The 18,119-nt window shown below is 43.8% G+C and overlaps 1 protein-coding gene across 20 annotated transcripts in view; it reads left to right on the top strand.

Annotated features, from left to right (window-relative positions):
• The window catches only part of NRCAM (neuronal cell adhesion molecule), a 266,933-nt gene that overhangs the window by 235,081 nt on the left and 13,733 nt on the right, over positions 1 to 18,119 (top strand). For 7 of the 20 annotated variants that reach the window (XM_059397053.1, XM_059397060.1, XM_059397055.1 and 4 more), the window contains 6 exons: positions 571 to 796; positions 1,190 to 1,305; positions 2,686 to 2,890; positions 5,117 to 5,239; positions 6,101 to 6,286; positions 7,144 to 7,179. In XM_059397053.1, coding sequence (XP_059253036.1) covers positions 571 to 796; positions 1,190 to 1,305; positions 2,686 to 2,890; positions 5,117 to 5,239; positions 6,101 to 6,286; positions 7,144 to 7,179 — 892 coding nt within the window. The remainder of the gene's footprint in view (positions 1 to 570; positions 797 to 1,189; positions 1,306 to 2,685; positions 2,891 to 5,116; positions 5,240 to 6,100; positions 6,287 to 7,143; positions 7,180 to 18,119) is intronic. The other 13 variants (XM_059397071.1, XM_059397067.1, XM_059397069.1 and 10 more) reach the window with 3 other exon arrangements.

The raw sequence follows: 18,119 nt of genomic DNA, 5'->3' as shown, positions 1-18,119 counted from the left end.
TCGTGATCCCAGGATCCTGGGATCAAGCCTCACATCAGCTCTCTGCTCAGCGGGGAGCCTGCTTCCCTTCCTCTCTCTCTGCCTGCCTCTCTGCCTACCTGTGATCTCTGCCTGTCAAATAAATAAATAAAATCTTAAAAAAAAAAAAAAGAAGGAAAGAAAAGAAAGAAAGAAGCAGTTCACAAGTTTCTGGCTCTGAGCAAAATAGACAATGATGTACTATCACACAAACAGAAATGTATAAAGTAAACTATGTAACTGAAATGCTTTAAGTCACCCACCCTTGACTGTGGAGCCCGAGTTTGAGAGGCTTATGTGGTATTTACAACTTCAAGATAGAAATTAACAACCTTTGAAATGTTGATCCCAAACAAGCTTTGAATCTCATCACTAATGGGGAAATAAACAAATAAATAAATAAATAAAAGGTCCCTGGAGGACATTAATAGCTGGCATTTTAGCATTTCAGTGCTCACTTTCCTTAAGTCTGGGAACTGAATTTGGTGTTCCAGGAAAAGTTTGCTCAGTCTATCTGTTTTATAAGCTCTGATTATTTGGCTTCTCTTCTAGCCATTGAATGGTTTCGAATCTAATGGGCCAGGCCTTCAGTACAAAGTGAGCTGGCGCCAGAAAGATGGAGACGATGAGTGGACGTCTGTGGTGGTAGCAAACGTATCCAAATACATTGTCTCGGGCACACCAACCTTCGTTCCATACCTGATAAAGGTGCAGGCTCTGAATGACGTGGGCTTTGCTCCAGAGCCAGCCGTGGTCATGGGGCATTCTGGAGAAGACCGTAAGTGTTTGATCTTGTTTCAATGATACTTGCATTGATACCAGTGAAACAGACTTACCAAGATGCAAGCCAAGGCCATTTCTAGAGGGTGCTTAGGTTGGGAGGGACACAGGTGGCCGTTATTTTGCTCAATGTTCCAGCATGCAGACAGCCTGCTATGTAAAAATAATAATAATAATAATAAATTCAAAATGCCAAGTGTTGATACTTTTGAAAAAGATACATAATTCTCACCAAGTCAGATGAGCAGATACCAAAAAAAATCTACTCTCGATCCTTGGTAGTCCATAGAATAAAGCTGGGTCATACTTCAAGCCAAACTTGTTAGTGGCATTTTTGCATGAAATTCAAAATAACGTTGATACTTCTGCCCCCTTTCCTGTTTTTCCCTAGTCCCAATGGTGGCTCCCGGAAATGTGCGTGTCAACGTGGTGAACAGTACCTTAGCTGAGGTGCACTGGGACCCCGTACCTCTGAAAAGTATCCGAGGACACCTGCAAGGCTATCGGGCAAGTGAAAGGAGCTTTTTCTGCAATCTTTCTGTAGGAACAAGCCCTCAGCAAATGCTGGATGCACTTCTCTTGGTCGTAGACCTTGAGAATTCATCTGGCTTATTACCTCAGACCAGCCAGGTCTCAAGAACCCTAGCCAGAGCAGAGGCAAAACCTCACTGCATCCAAGTGGGGGCAAAAAAAGAACCTGTTTTCTCCCTTTTTCCCACAGGTAACCTAAAATTCTTCCAACTAAACAATAACGGAGGCACAAAATGGGGAAAACTAGTCTTTAAGAAATGAAAATACAACCAAATGCTCTAGCTTTAAAGCAATACTGACCACGTGTGTTAAACACACAAAAATATTCCGAAAATAATATGCATTTAAAAAAAATCATACAGATTATACATCAAACTCATATAGTCCCAAAAGGGTCATTCTTATGACCATCACTAATCTTTGTTCTTGGGAAGCTCAGAAAGACTAATGTGTAGAGATTTGGGCCCTGAGCTGGTTTTGCACCCAGGAAGAAAGTCACAGCTTGATTCATTAACACTGACCCCTAGAGATCACTTTAGGCACTGCATCGTAGTCCATGGGTTTTTTTTTATCCTAACATTGCTGGATTGTTGACTTCTCTTTAAAATTCTAAGAAGAATTTAAGAGGACTTATTAAGCAGCAGTTCTGGATTTTTAACCAATGTTAATCAACCCTTCGCTTACCCATTTTTCCCAAACCTGTGCCTGCCACTTAATACCCCCCCAAAAATAATAATAATAATAAAATAAAATAAAAATGTATTTTTGACAAAGTGATGCCATTTGGCTTAGTGAGAAAGCCCTAGACTTGGAATGGAGGATCCACCGCGGCTTTGGAGTCCAGTGGCTGGGGGCAAGGCACTCGGCGGTCCCAGGGTTCATCTGTGCTAAAGGCATAATAATAATAAAATCTTCACCATGGCTTTTAGGATTAAATTAAATGATCTATTGCATGTGATACTGTATTAGCTCTGGAGAAGTATGTAAATACTGGCCAGTAATTTTGTTTTTAGAATATTTGATACAAGTAAAACGCTTCAATCCTTCCATCATCTTCCCTTCCCTTATGTTCTAGAGAGATCTGTGGGGGGGGTCATCCTGTTCCATTTATTTCCCTCACACTCCTCCAACCCAGTGGTCTACAGTCTAGCTACCTCACGTGTTCTCAGTTCCATTTCCTTCAGTAGGTTTGGGTTTCTACCATCTCACCTCATAATCAGAATCTCTCGGTTTTGCCAGGAATCTTCTTCTAACATACACCAAGGACCTTTCCTAGGACACAGCATAAGCCTTGAATTTCGTGAAGAATCTCATTTGCTCCCTTATCCATGCTGACATTTGCCCCTGCTCTTTCAGATTTACTACTGGAAGGCACAGAGTTCGTCTAAGAGAAACAGACGCCATCTTGAGAAAAAGATCCTCACTTTCCAGGGAAGCAAGACTCATGGCATGCTGCCTGGCCTGGAGCCCTTCAGCCACTACACACTGAACGTCCGTGTGGTCAACGGGAAAGGGGAGGGCCCGGCCAGCCCCGACAGAGTCTTTACTACTCCAGAAGGAGGTAGGGGGCGGACGTGACTCAGATCTTAGGACATTCGGCGCCTCCTGAGAGAATTTGCCTGACAGAAGGGGCCCCACAAAGGTGTAGTTCAGCTCATATGTGTGGCCAGAGGGTACGTGGGAGGCTGCCCCGAGCTCCCCTTTCCTGACTAAAGTTTTTCTACACACTTAGTCAGACGGCCCCAAACCTTGCTACTTTGATGTTTATTTGGGTCATTAACTTTCTGACCTGAAGGGAGTTCTGCAACTTCTCTAAGCCTCGTGTTCCTTCATCTGAAAAGCATGAGCACTGATGTGCTAACCTAAGAAAAACACCAGGAAGACAAATAATCCTGTCAGTTGTAGTTGACTTCTTTCCCGGTGCACCTTCATCATTGCTGCTGAAGTTGAGCCAAGGTAGAAGGTTGGAAGTCTTGATAAAATGGGTTGCAAAGAGAAGGAAAAGCTTTGCAAGAAGGGGCCATTGGAAGGGGAGAGGGAGGGAGGATCAAATATCCATCAATGCAGGGTTGGGCGCGAGGAGTTTGGGCACAGGGACATGGGAGCCTAGCAGGTGAGGGAGAGGACAGCGGAGTAAGAAAGGCAAGGATTCACCCATTTGAATTTTGCTTCAAGCTCATAATTTAAAGTGAGCCAGATAACTTCTGTGGATTCCTTAGGTCTTTTTGATACAAGTAGTTCAACAGCAAAATGGGTCCTGGCTCCTTTGAAGGGCTCGCGATGTTGGCACCTGACCAACATTCTCTGAGGGTCATCCTGCGTCCCAGCTCCCGTCCTATGACAATTGCTTGTCCCCGGGCCATTGCTCCTTCAGAGGTTAAGACCTCTTCCTCTCAAGGCTTTCTTAGTGAGACCTCACACGGCTCCTTGAGATGGTTCAAGGAAGGTGTCATGGTAGAGATGACCGGTGAGTTAAAGGTTAAAGAAGAGAGGAGGTAGTGTGCCCACCAGTCACAATGGTACAAAGCATCATGGCTCCTTCAGGGAACTGGAAGTTGTGCAGCCAGGAATGGTGAGGAAAGAGAGGAAGGTCAGCGAAGGGGGACCCATACCATGGATGGACTTACATGCTATGGACATTAACCTGTAAGCCGGAGGCTCTTCACCTGAAGACTGTAGTCTCCTGGGGGGGGGGGCGGTCAATGGGTTTAAGGAGTTCCACAAACCCCCAACTTTATATACAATATGTGTTTATTTCTCTGGAGAGGGTTTTTGGCTATCGCCAGATTCTGAGATGAGGGGCTTGGGGAAGCGGAGAACTATGTGCCAGGACTCTTCTAGGCCCAGGCAAAGGCCACCGAGGGCCCGAAGTGGGGAAGTGGTAGAGGGAAAGTCGGGAATGGATGTGGTTGAGACATACGAGGTAGAACTGACAGGATGTAGTGTCCCGGGAGATGGAGGAAATGAGGCAGAGGTGGAAGTTCAGGTTGACTCCTGGGTTTCTGGCGAAAGTGACGGGAGAGATAAGGGGTGCCATTAAGGGACCTTGGAAATATGGTGGATGCATAGAGGAGTGTGAGGGAGAGCCGCCTCATCCATCACCCTCATGAGGAAGTGAATAAAAGAAGACCGTGCGCGTGTCCTCTGGTCATCTGCCAGCCTTTGCCATAGAGAACCTGACACCCTGCGGGTCGTCCTCAGAGCCGGGGGGTGGGGGGCATGGGGAGCAGTCTGCCAGCGCCCGGCTTTTGTCCACCGCCGCGAGACTCTGGGCGTCTGTCAGCTCTCCGGATGAGAACCACTCTGCACCTGGGCAGGCTGGCTCACGCCCAGAGCCCAGCAGGCAGGGTGTTCTGGCTGTTTGGGGACACCTGGTTTGTCGGAGAAAACAGTTCTTAATAGCCCAGAACACAGCTGTGTCTACTCCAAGGTCTGGTTAGAATAGATTCATTTAGTCACCAGTTTGCTTTTATTAAGACACCATTCACAAAACAAGTACCATCTCCTTTAAAAATACCGGTTTGGATCCATCTAGAGGCAAAGTCTTTATGTATTTTGGAGGATGACTTGGATGAATCTGAATGGAAATGATGAGGAAAAGGAGGAAGAGAATAGCTGGGTGGGTTCTCGCCGTGGCTTTCTGGGAGTGCAGTGTTGGCTGCATCGGGAGCGAGAGTGAGTTACAGAAAACCTCAGTGACTGAGGCGAACGTGTTACAGCATGTCCCCTGAATACACTTTGAAACATCTGAAAAACCCTTTTGTTGACTCTGCGTTCTCACTCTAAGTCCCCAGTGCTCCGTCCTCTTTGAAGATTGTTAACCCGACGCTAGACTCCCTCACTCTGGAATGGGACCCCCCGAGCCGCCCGAATGGCATTTTGACTGAATACACCTTAAAATATCAGCCAAGTAAGTTATTGGGAGAAGGAAAGGGAGGAATATGGCTTCACAAGGGAAAAAACTTAGCTGTTTTCTTAAAAGACAAACTGGTTATTTCTTTAGCATTGTAGAATATACACATAGACCTTCCCATGATGGTTCTAGAAGGAATTTCACATCAGATTTTCTAAAGACATACATGCTATAGAAAATCAAGCAGCTCTAGAATCCTACCACCTTTGAGCGTGGGGTGGATGCCACTGTTAGATTAGGTAGGCGTTAGTTATCTGTAACTGGAAAATGGTAAAAAGAAAGAAAGGAGGGAGGGAAGAAAGAGAGGAAGGAAGGGGTTCCTTTGGCACGAGGCGAGGCCTCTGAGGACAAGTTTGGGATTATCAGTACCTGACACCACCGGCCAAAACACAGAGAAAAGAGATGCTGTTGGAATTCAGCCGTAAAATTCCCCTCGCTTATCAATGGGTGGGGAATCTTTTTCCCCCTGTTTGCGATCGTGTCGGAGTTGTAAACGGCTAATGACAGTTACAGTAGGCAAGGAGCGAAGAGGATTATACAGGGAATGTAATCCAAGTTCCACATTTTTGCTTGATGCATTCATTTATAATAGTATTCCTATAGAAGGGGCACCTGGTGGCTCAGTGGGTTAACGCCTCTGCCTTTGGTTCGGGTCATGATCTCAGGGTCCTGGGATCAAGTCCCTCACCGGGCTCTCTGCTCAGCGGGGAGAGAGCTTTTTTCCCTCTGCTTCCTCCTCTCTCTCTCTCTGCCTGCCTCTCTGCCTACTTGTGATCTCCGTCAAATATTTTTTTTAAAAAACAGTATTCCTATAGCAATTATTGAGGGATGCACTTCTCTTTTACTTCTTGTTGCCAGTTAACAGCACCCACGAGTTGGGACCGCTGGTGGATCTGAAAATTCCTGCCAACAAGACGCGGTGGACTTTAAAAAATTTAAATTTCAGCACGCGGTATAAGTTTTATTTCTATGCACAAACAGCGGCAGGATCAGGAAGTCAAATAACAGAGGAGGCAGTGACAAACGTGGATGAAGGTAAGATGGGTATGTATAAAATTCACGTAACTCTAAGTGTTATGAGACCCGAGTCTTGCCCCCAAGTGTATGCCTTCTCTTTCCTTCTTCCCACGGAGAATCCATCTTACCCAACTGATGCAAACACTTGTTTGTAAACTCCCATCCTGACATCGATAGAGTCAAGCACATGCACACATCCACGCGCATCCTTATGAAATAAATAGATGTCCTTCTGGTTCTGGTCTCAGGTCACCAGAAGATAGTATGCTAGGCCACACACTGGCTGAGGGTTTCTAGCGAGGAATACAAAACTGTTACAAAATAGGGCATTTACTTTGTGTTTGGGCACAGGACTTGGTATTTTGGTATGCCGTCTGGTACCAGGAAAGCAAAATAGTCTCATCAGAGTACCAAGAAAAGGAATGAATACTTCCTTTCCAACTTGAAAAAAAATAATTTTGAAAAGAATTTTGGTTCAGTGAAAATATCCAAACATTTTATAGAAGATTTTCTGATTTTGCATTTTATAGATTTTCTGATTTTGCATGTCGCCAAATCGTAGAATTACTTGAGGGTTATGTGTTTGATTTTCTTCCTTAGCATGAGGAATTGACATTTCTACCCACAAATGGGTTTGAATGGGTTCGACATACCCTAAGCCGTGTTCCGAAAGAGGAAAATATAAATAATGCACCTTAAGGCATGTGTGGATTTGGTTGCTGTGTAAGGTTGGGGACACCAGCGTATCTTGGTCCCCGTACCTGACCCTTCATTCTTCTTGCATGCTTTGGCATTTTAATAAGTGTTTTTATATCGCTTTACATGCTCATGGGTGTGTTACATCTAACTATATAGTGTCCTATTTCTGTTTCCCTTCATTAAAGCTGGTATTCCTCCACCTGATGTAGGTGCAGGCAAAGGTAAAATCATTCATCTGCATGACTTTATACATGTGTGAAATTTGCAATGTTAAACATGGCGAAGTGCAGCATGGGTTAAAAAAAAAAAAAGATACAAAATGAGCTTTCAAACACCAAACAGAAGGGAAGATCTTCATAGATCTTGGCTCAAAAATTCATGTCTAGTCTTTTCCACAAGGAGAAAGCCACACACTGAATTCTGCTAACCCTTCTTCACAAGACCCAGCCCCGGTGCAGACCCTCATCTTCACTTTTAATGACGGGATTGGGGCTGGATCAGACAGGACCCAAACTGCGGAGTGTCACAGATCCTCTCTCTGGCCACACCACATGCTCAGGGTTCAGAAATATGCGTCCTGCGCTGCCAACGGCCTGTAAGAACTAGGATCAGCCAAACTCTCCATTCTCCTCTGATTGAGCCCTGCTCCTTGTAGCACAGTGTCCTCTTTGCTGACGCGACACCACACCATCCGTTCGGCGTTTCAGCTTAGTGATGCCCCCTAACTGTCCTGGGACCCACAGTCTCCCCCCACCAACCAGGATCCCTGCCAGCAAGCCTTGCTGTCAACCTACATGTTCTACCCAGTTGTGTGAATCCATCCTGTCTTCACCATGAGGGCACGTGTCTCTTTCCTTGGGGCATAGTGTTGTAGTACGTTTGTTCTCCTTTGTTTTTCTCAGCTTGTCGGGTGAGGAAGGTGTGTCGGGAGAGCAGTGCTTGAATCCCCTGGGATAGGTCTTCCCCACGAGGCAGTCCCGAAGATCTCTCTCCATCTTTGGCCCTTGGCTATTGGTTGATCTGTTAGCTTTTTCAAGAGCTGTGAGATTCGACACAGGGCACTGTCTCCCTGTGGAGTGCCTCTGGCGAGGGGTGGTCTTGGACTTTGACAGACAGGGTACTAACAGGCATGAAGAAAACCAAGAGAAAGAAGTGCCTGGAGTGAAATTCCTCAGATATTGTGTGGGGAGGTCTAATTCAGATTTTTATTTATTTATTACTTTTTTTTAAGAAATCTGCTTCTATTTATAGCTTTGGTAAATGATAAGCTGTAGGTCAGCTAGATTTTGAAGAACGATAGCCACATTCAGTAATCTTAATAGTGGGATCTGTGTACGTTTAACTTGAGAGAACGAGGCTGTGGAAATTCCCAATTTCCACAGTGTTGTAGGAAGATCGATGCCTCCCCTTTCCATGTGTGCGCCTTGCCTGGCTTAATTAGATCTCAATTAAAGTCCTTGGTTGTGTTACAATAATTCCCTGCTCTGTTCCCCTGGTAACCTTTCACTGAAGCATTCCATAGAAAGCCTGGCCTCCTTCCCCAAGCCGTGGACGTGCCCCCGGGCTCCGCCCGGAGTCAGTAGCCCCCATTAATTGTGCTGTAAGAGGGCGGTCTGTGAGGGAGCCTGCGTTTCCCACTGACTTGCCGCCTTAGAAGATGGCATGCATTCACTGGGGAAAAAAAAAAAAATTACCCACTGATGTTAATGAATTAAAACCAATTAAGAGAAATCCTTATTAAAATAGTTTAGGTTGTACCATTTAATGTTACTAAATTGGATTGCAAGTTACTTATGAGGATAAAGATAAGCAAAAATGGACTGTCAGAAGGTTCACGAAGCCCCTGATGCTGATTTCGGGCATCTCAGATAAGAAGAGAAATAGGGGTTAACCTAACCCTAACCTAACCCTATTGCTTCTTTTAATAGTGCACTAGTCATTGAACATCATTTGTATAAAGTGAGGGCAAATGCCTGAAAGACTTTTTAACTGCTCAAGAAATAATTTGTCATCCTGGGTTTTCTTTCCTTAAAAGTATCTCTTTTTTGGAGCACAGAATGATTTCTATTCTCTTTCTTTTTCTTCTCCATACGGTTTATAGATACTCCCCGAGAGAGGAGAAAAAGGCAAGTTCTCTATGATTCTGCTAAATTTTTCTATTTTTATGATTTTTCACTTTTTCTTTATAAGAGGATGAAAGAATCCGAGATGGTTCGCCGAGAAAAACCAGGTGTAATATCCTCAGCTCTGGGGATATTGGCCCCTCGTGGCTTCAGTTATCTCTGATCGGAGGAGGAAAGAGATGCATCCGAGTGTACATTTTTTTTAATTTTTCTTACAGATTTTAAGAGATGTTAATGAAACCCAAACTTACAAATATGGAATTGTAAAAGGAGCATTTAAACCACTAAGTAGAATCCAGAACAATCCAGTGGCTATCCTGGGCCATATTCACCCCCTCCCTTGCCATGCCTCAGTTGGGCATGGACACACTCCTGAGATCCTTAGGAATCACTTATCTGGATCCATGTCCTCGTTCAGGTAAAGCCTTCAGTGTCTGTGTAGGAATCGTAGTTGTTTAGGGGCATCTGTGCAATTTTTGTGTCCCTTTAAGTAATTTCAGGGTCTGGGATGCTAGAGCATCAACCTGTGAAGGCACCTGTAGAAATGATCTGGAAACACATAGCCAGTGGATTTGCATTCTGGGCCAGTGTTGCTGATGGATGGACACTGCTTTACCCAAGCCTTTACTTGGGACCAACCATCAGAACACTCTTGGGAGGTGACCAGTTGGGGTACAGGAATAGGGAGAGACTAACAGGTCAAGGACAGAGCAGAGCTGGGCACTGAGGGGCTGGTGAAGAACCGTCTCCGTGTGTAATTACCACACCAGAGTTGTCCCACCGCTACCGATGCAGTCAAGAAACAAGGAACAGCTGAAGAAGATGTAAACAAAAATCAAGTTTTAAGTTTGGCCAGAACAACAGCAACAAAATGACTATAACAAATTCCATCAGTTCAACAGCTAAGGTCTATCTACCCCATAAAATGCACCAGCCTTTTTAAGGCACTGTGTACCAGGACAGTAAGACAGACCTTGTCTTTGATATGCTTAAAATGGGACCGCTGAGACCAACACATTAAAAATAAATAGTAAAATAAAGAGTAAAAATAGGGGCACCTGGATGGCTCAGTTGGTGGAGCAACCAAGTCTTGGTTTTGGCTCAGGTTGTGATCTCATGGGTTGTGGGATCGAGACCCATGTCAGGCTGGCTGATCTTGCTCTGCCCCTCCCCCCACTCACCCTCTCTTGCTCTCTCTCAAATACATAAATAAAAAGAAGAGTAAAAATAGAAGCTAAACTAGTAATTTGAACAATATTTTATCTAAGCATAGAAGAGTTGAACTGTTTGTTTTGCCCAAAAGAATCACGAAAAATTTCACGTAAATAGTAATATTGAACTGGCCCTTAATAGATAAATTTGGACAGATGAGTCAGGGGACTGAGGTGCCTAAATTCTTGGTAAGAGGCATAAGCAAAGGCATGGGCTTTGAAAATCCACAGGATGTTTCAGTTTTACCCAGAGATGTGACCAAAGAGGAAGGTGAAGCCAGATGTGAATGATCATTAAGGACCACGAATGTCTTGCTAAGGAAAGAGTGTTTACCTGTGGGCAGAAGCGAGCCATCCATGTTTCAAACATGGAGAGATAGGATCACATACTTAGTTCAGGAAGCTAAAATGCAGGTAGCTACACGGACGGGATCTACAAAGAAAGACTTAGAGTAAGGAGAGAGATGAGAGGCAGCTTTTGCAGAAAGCCCCAGTGAGAAACGACATTCATAGTCCCTTGGCTGGCACGTCCAGAAAGTGGATGAGTGGAGGGTAAAACAAGGAACACTGGAATTCTCTGTGATAAAAGTATGATCTCTTCTCTGGCTGGCTTTAGGAATAAGCTAAATGCTCTTCCGTTGGAAGTATCTCCCTGTGCTTCTGCCTTGACATCTCCCATCAATACACCAAGACAAATTCCTCAGCTTTATGATTCCAGAATTTCTTAAAAGAAAATGTATGTTTTGCCTGGGATCTTTACCACTGATGTTTTACGTATGTGTTTGTATTTACTGTCTCTTTTGACTGATCATATTCCTCTCATTATGTACTGCTTTAAGAGGAAAACCTCAGGTGATAAAATCAAATAGGTCCACAGAAAAGGACCCTACATAATTCCATAATCAGCTTCGCTCTCTGCTTTTTCCCACCCTTCGCACAGGGGGGTACCTGAGGTCAAGTGCATCATTTCATTTCTTTAATAGAACTCACTCAACTTTTTTTTTTTTTTAAAGAATTTATTTGAGAGAGCAAGTGAGCATGAGAAGGGGGAGCAGCAGAGGGAGAGGGAGAAGCAGACTCCCTGCTGAGCAGGGAGCCCGATGTGGGGCTCGATCCAAGAATCATGACCTGAGCCGAAGTCAGATGCCTAACTGAGCCACCCAGGTGCCCAGAACTTACTCAGCCTATGACAGGGTTACATCCCCATAAACCCATATTAGTCAAAAATACTCGAGTAGTAAATGCATTCAGTACATCTAACTTACCGAAACTGGCTTAGCCCAGCCTACCTTACAGCCTACCTTACAGCCTACCTCAGAACACTTACATTAGCCTACAGTTGGACAAAAACATCTAACACAAAGCCTATTTGATAAGGAAATGTTAATTTTCCCATGTAATTCATTGAATACTGCACTGAAAGTGCAAACAGAATGTTGTATGGGTACGGGCTGGTTGTGAGCGTACAGGTTGTTCATTCTCGGGATCACATGGCTGAGGGGAGCGGTGGCTGGCTCCCCACCCAGCATCGTGAGAGTCTCATCCCACAAATCCACTAAACCCAAAAGAGATCAGATTTCACAGTGTGGTTTCTACTGAACACTTCCTGCTTTCACGCCATTGTAAAGTCAAAAAATCTAAAGTCGAATGATCGTTAAGTCGGTGACCATCTGTACCTCTCTTTCTGATCCTAAGAAATTCTATTTCATTAAGTTAATTCCAGGAGAGACCTTTAGCTTCCAAAATCTATAACATAATTGGGAATTTAATCTTAGAGTAAGTCAGCCCTTGGAAACCTGATTTACTATCTGAGGACATTTTCTCTGGGATAATACACTGATCTTGTTTTTGTGACTACCCAAGTTAACATATCTGTAAATAGGTCATTTTTAGTTGAGACCATTGTGAGAAGGTTGAGAGAATGGTCAGCCTCAGAGATCCAAGTAATGTCCTTTATTGGCTATAGGTGTCACCTTTACTCAGTAGTAGGCCTAGGGTGTTGCATAATGTCCCTAATTTGGTGCTTAAAGAAGTCATTTAGGTTGTACTACAATTTTCCAGAATGTGACATTGTAATAACCACTTAGGTAAGATCATCTTACTCTCTGGGGTGGGTCACACTTCTTTGATTTCTTCTTTTCAAGTTTCTGATAAGCATATTTGACAGGTCTTTTTGCAGCTTCTCTTCTGGTGTGTTCTAACCATCCAACAATCCCGAAAGCAGGTGTTCCTCCCCAGGAGTTCCTGAACTCCCCACGGGCAGGCTCTTAGAGAAGTCTGTGACTCACAACAGGTCAGAAGCCACTGGTCCAAGTAGCATAACACAAAGTCTTTAAAGACCCACCCTGGGCTGATCAGTAGAACTAAGAAACAGCTGCCTAGTATTGGGGTTGACCTTGCAGGAAGATTCTGCTACCTCTGCCCCCAGCATTGCTCAGCCACTCCCCTCCCTGCCCCACATCGGTAAGTGAGGGCTCAGGATTCCTGTGACTGTATCTAATGGACAACAGTTTACATCATTTGGGACCCACAGCACAGAACTCATCGATCTGGATATTGTACATCATTATTCCTGATTATTCATTCACATCCTGTTGCTGCTTTTATAAATAACCCTTTCTGGCACAGAAGTGAAATATGAGTGAGCCCTAAATTTTGGCAATAAATCTAATTCAGTTTTATTTGCACAGTCTCAGAGGACTTCCTCTTAGTTTATATTCTTGTGTTGGACCCTCCAGATCGATTGCTTGTTTGTTTTATTCCTCTGTCATGTGTTTATCTTAAACCGTAAATCCCGGGATCAGGAAACTTACTGCCACAGCAGCGGAGACCAGGGCCTGTGTCAGCTGGGAGCTGGAGGCGCCAGAGCCTGTGAACTTTTATCTTGAATATGATGTGGCTGGCAGTAAGAAACAATTTCATTGCCTGGTTTTTAATTTGGGGGCTGCATTTTAAAAGAGTAAGAATATTTTTAAGGCTTTACTGTGGGTCATTCTGAAAAATAACTTGATCCAATTAAATGAATCCTGTTTATCTAAAAAAAATTCTAGTGAACCGAACCATCAAACTATATGTTTTATACATCACTGGGAGTCTCTCCTGTTCCTGTTATTCAAAACAAGGGCATACTATGTTCTGTTGCATAGGTTATTTTCATGTCTTGGTACTTAAAACTGCTCTATACCCACAACATGTAAATAAGAGTAAGGCAGCCAAAATTGTGTTTGTCAGTACAAGTAGGAAGGAAGAACAGTCTGTTCAAATTGGACTTTGGGGTAGCAGCAATTAAGCTGACTAGTCATTATACCTGTACTACCCAACAGAATTTGATCAGATATTGCAGAACAATAACACTTGGAGGGAGCATCCATTACGTCTCCATGTTTAATGCATTCCCTAGTCTAGCACCAGTGTACCTGTCCACGCCCACCAGGAGGTGGAGCAGCTTTTATTTTCAGGGGTTGATGAAAACCCGGGGCCCCTCCCCAGTGCAGCATCTCCGTATGGAATAAACTGGGTGGCCAATGAATGTTTGTGACAACATGTTTAATGCTGTCCAACTTTCTGTTCAGGCCTTTATCATGCAAATAAATATTTTTAGAAGTAACTATTCCTTTAGGAAAGTGAATACTCGGGAGAGGTTGTATCTACAACTTGGACAAACTTGAAAGCATTTAAGTGGGGCGCCTGGGTGGCTCAGTCTTTAAGTGTCTACAGCTGGGTCAGGTCCTGATTGCAGTGATTGAACCCTATGGCAGGCTCCCTGCTCCAGGGGAGTCTGCTTCTCCCTCCGACCCTCCCCCACTCATACTCGTCTCTCTGTGAAATAAATAAAATCTTAAAAAAAAAAAAAAGAAAGCATTTAAGTTTACCAAAAGATTCATCTTCTGAGCCTCAAAAAACAATTCTTTCCATAGCTCACTTAAACTATTTAATGTAGAACAATTCTTTTCATAAAGATCATTAGAGAAACAATAATATCTAAGGCAAAGTGCAGAGAAAGAAGTTTCCTTTGCATTAAAAAGAAGATGTAATGCGGGCGCCTGGGTGGCTCAGTGGGTTAAGCCCCTGCCTTCGGCTCAGGTCATGATCTCAGGGTCCTGGGATCGAGTCCCGCATCGGGCTCTCTGCTCAGCAGGGAGCCTGCTTCCTCCTCTCTCTCTCTGCCTGCCTCTCTGCCTACTTGTGATCTCTCTCTGTCAAATAAATAAAAATAAAAAATCTTTAAAAAAAAAAAAAAAGAAGATGTAATGCAGTGGGATTGTCTACAATTAATATGCAATCTCTATATCCGGTCAGTTTTTCTTTGAGGACATTTTCATGTCATTTTCATTTCAGTTGATTTATCTGGCATGGCTAGATTTATAACCATCTAAAAAGATAAACCTAAGCAGTCTAGATTTTGTCTTTAGCATATAAAGATTTTTTCTTGCTTGAAAAGTTAAGGGACTTCCAGTTCCTCAAAATATTTAAATTTGTTGTTTTTGCAAAATTCCCATAGACAAAAAGAGTGGAGGTAAGAAATTGTAAATGGTTCTCAGAGCTTCTTTGAGTGGAATCGTCCAATGCCTGGAGCATAGAAGTTTTGAGTTGGTGCCGAGGGGACTTGGGTTTTGTGAGTTCAGAAGATGTGTTTGAGAGAGCCCCAGCTGGAGGCCGGGGCCTAGTGGAGTTGGGTTATGGATAGGACCATGAGGTCTTTCTGTGGGGCCCAGTTGGGTTGGGAGTTGGGGTTTTTAATTGTCTTTGGCTCTTATGTCAAATGGATTACAGAATCGGGTTGATCACCTTCTAATCATGGCATAGACTAAAACCATTACAAAAACAGATAGAAATGATTCTTAACTTACATTATTTCAGTAATTCAATTTTTCACATCCATTATCCATGTAAACTTTCTCTTGGAGTTAGGGTAATTTTCAAGATGCTTTTGAAGCTAGAATGACTCTTTGATAGAGTCACAATTTTTTATGTCACAAGGGACTATAATGGGGCACAACCCGGCCAGTCTAGTTAGACCACTGACGTAAAGATTATTATACTTAAATAAATGAGAAATTGTTCAAAGCAAGTATCTCACTGTAACCACACCAAATCTGCCTGCGTGCCTAATTTTTGTTCTTTGAACGGTATCATACTACGCGACAAGTGATTGAAGTTTCTAAAATAAAGATACTGTTCATGTAAGATGCAAGAATATTCACACTAACTCGCGAGATGGAGAATAATCCCTGCTTCCCCACATAGAAGAAGGGCGCATGGCACAGGCACACTCTGTGATTCTTCCGTCTGCTTTACTTCCATTCTGTCGTCCCGTGCGTTCTTGAGAAGATGCTGCATTCACTCTAGAACCTGCAGGCAAAATGCTTTTTGTGTGTGTCTTTCATGACACAAGACTTAGGATTTTCAAAGTCACTTAAAGCCATGCATCATATATAAGATCTACATCACCAGTGGTTTTAAAACAAGAAAGCAAAGGTAATCCTCAGTAATGTATCAAACCACATTTTAAGCTGTTTGTGAGTGAAAACTATTATGTTTAAAGAGAAAACCACTTCTCTGTAATTTTGTTCCTTGTGTTTTCACAACCGCAAGTCGACAGAACTCTAGGAAAACACTGCGTTTGACTGAGAAGAGGAATTATCAAGTCAGACTTAGGATTACAGGGTGTTTTTTGTTAGCGATAATGGCTTTTCATTCCAAAATACGAAGAGCTCAGGGAGACGTTGTATCCACTGATAGCTGGCCGGCTGACAATAGTCCCAGCACTAGCATTTCATCAGCTCGAATCTCGACCGGGCAACTGGTTTCCAATGGCTGCTCTTGTTCGGTCCGTCCCACAATCCTACGGGGCGGGCAGTGTTCATTCCTACCCAGGTGTCAGGTCAGAGCTGGAACGTGACGGAGCTGGAGTTGGAGGCTCAGCCTTCCAACACTGGAGGAGAGGCTCTCACGACAGCCCCCTCCCCCGACGAGGGTCTCACGGAGCCCACGCCCTGGGGGAAACAGGTTGGAGTGACCACTTTGTTTGCCACTCGGTGTGTCTATCCAGCTGTTCTGGACTCCTGAAGGCTCCTGTGTCCACCTAGCCTGCAGCTCAAGCTTGAATTGGATTCTATCTATGACATCAAATGTGGCATTTTTTGTCCTTTTATGGGACAGAAGGAAAACCCTTTAGAAAAATTTTGTCCTCCAGTGTCATTATACCTACAATGTCGGCTGCAGCTGGCAGCTGGTTCAAGGCAGGCCGTCGTCACCGGCGAGCCGTTCTTATGTGCCAGCAATGGAGAGGTAGGACAAGGCCACAACCAGTTACTGTCACCTTTGAAACATAAATATAACCATGAAAAAGAGTAAGTCTTGATTAAATCCTTACTTAACATATGACTTCCAGGAGCAAATAGTGTTAATTCAATACTGGCTCCAAACTTTGGCCAAGGGAATGTTTTGCTCTTTCTATACATTTATAACTATTTTGATTCAACAGGAAATTTTTAGACTTAACAGAGTTTTCATCAATAGCCATTTATTCACTCTGTCCCTTCCATGTTGCTCTGTTATTCTAAGCATTTCTTCGGAGACCTATGACCACAGAGCACAGGTTAGCCAGTAGACAGCAAGCAATGTGCTGGTGGAACACTGGTTAAAACTGACTTCTAGGAAACAAAGCAGATTTTATTCCTCGGGCTTATTTCCTTTTTCCGTATTCTTTATATTTTTCTATTTGTTTAATTTATCACTTTATGGATTACTCAAGAAACACATGAACATCATTTTATTGTAAAGGTTTAAGTAAAGTGCAAATCCTCTTTAACTCTGCTACTCAATCCTACAAGTACCTGCCCAGTGAAACCCGAATTCAAGAAGAAAAACCCCCAACAGGCTTCAGTGTGCGTGTGTGTCTGTGTGCACATGCGTGACAATGGTGGCCATGACTTGGGTTTGAATGTGTATCTGCAGTTAAGGTGGCTTCAGAGTGTCCTGGGAAGAGTTGAAGTCTCTCATAGTCATTCTGGGCTTTAGGTCCCTTCTTCTATGGATGAGAAGTTACGAAAAGTTATTTTACCCCCAATGCTTTTCTGGCTCAGTTTTGGCAAAAAGGCATACAACCAAAGACCATGTACAAATTTGAAGGAGGAAAAATATATTGCCAAGGAGTATGTGATGATGGACTTTCAAAATCCTTTGCCTGTCTCAGAATGAGAGTCCCTCTAGCCTTCTGTTTTTCCCAAAGACTTCTGCAGATCTGAGTTCTGGGCTTGTTTTCTGGAATCTGTGAGAGCGGTAGAGCATAATGGATAGTATCTTGGGAGTCGGACAGACTCTGTCCAACTCCAGCCATCGGGCAAATTCTTTCTGTTCCCGGGGCGTGGGTTTGTTCCTGCTGCCCACCTCAAAGCATTGCTGTGAAGATTAAATCAGATGTTGCCCTCAGCACAGTGCCCAGCACATGGTAGGAGTTTCGGGACGTTAGCTCTCATAATCTCTGTCTTCCATCTCTATCATCATTGTCGTGATCAGGGTGTGTATGCGCCGGAGAGCACAGCCTGAACTCCTGCCTTGGTTGCATCTCGTCAGGATACAACTCAAACCCCTTGAATCAACGAGGCACCCATGACCATCAAGAGCAAGGCTACTGACCCTTGATCAATAATCCAGAGGATGTATTTCCACCTCTCGTGTTATTTCTTAAACACACACACACACACATTCTTCACATCCTTCTTCATGCTTGATTTTAAGCATTTCACTTTTCTCCCTCTGCTTTGTGTGGAGGAAAATAAGGCAACGCGGTGCGATATTGGCCACGGAGGGCGGAAGCTGGGG

This window comes from Mustela nigripes, chromosome 4, assembly GCF_022355385.1.
Source record: "Mustela nigripes isolate SB6536 chromosome 4, MUSNIG.SB6536, whole genome shotgun sequence".
Lineage (NCBI taxonomy): Eukaryota > Metazoa > Chordata > Mammalia > Carnivora > Mustelidae > Mustela > Mustela nigripes.
Note: the sequence above shows the minus strand (reverse complement) of the source record. Positions and strands in the feature narration are given on the sequence as shown.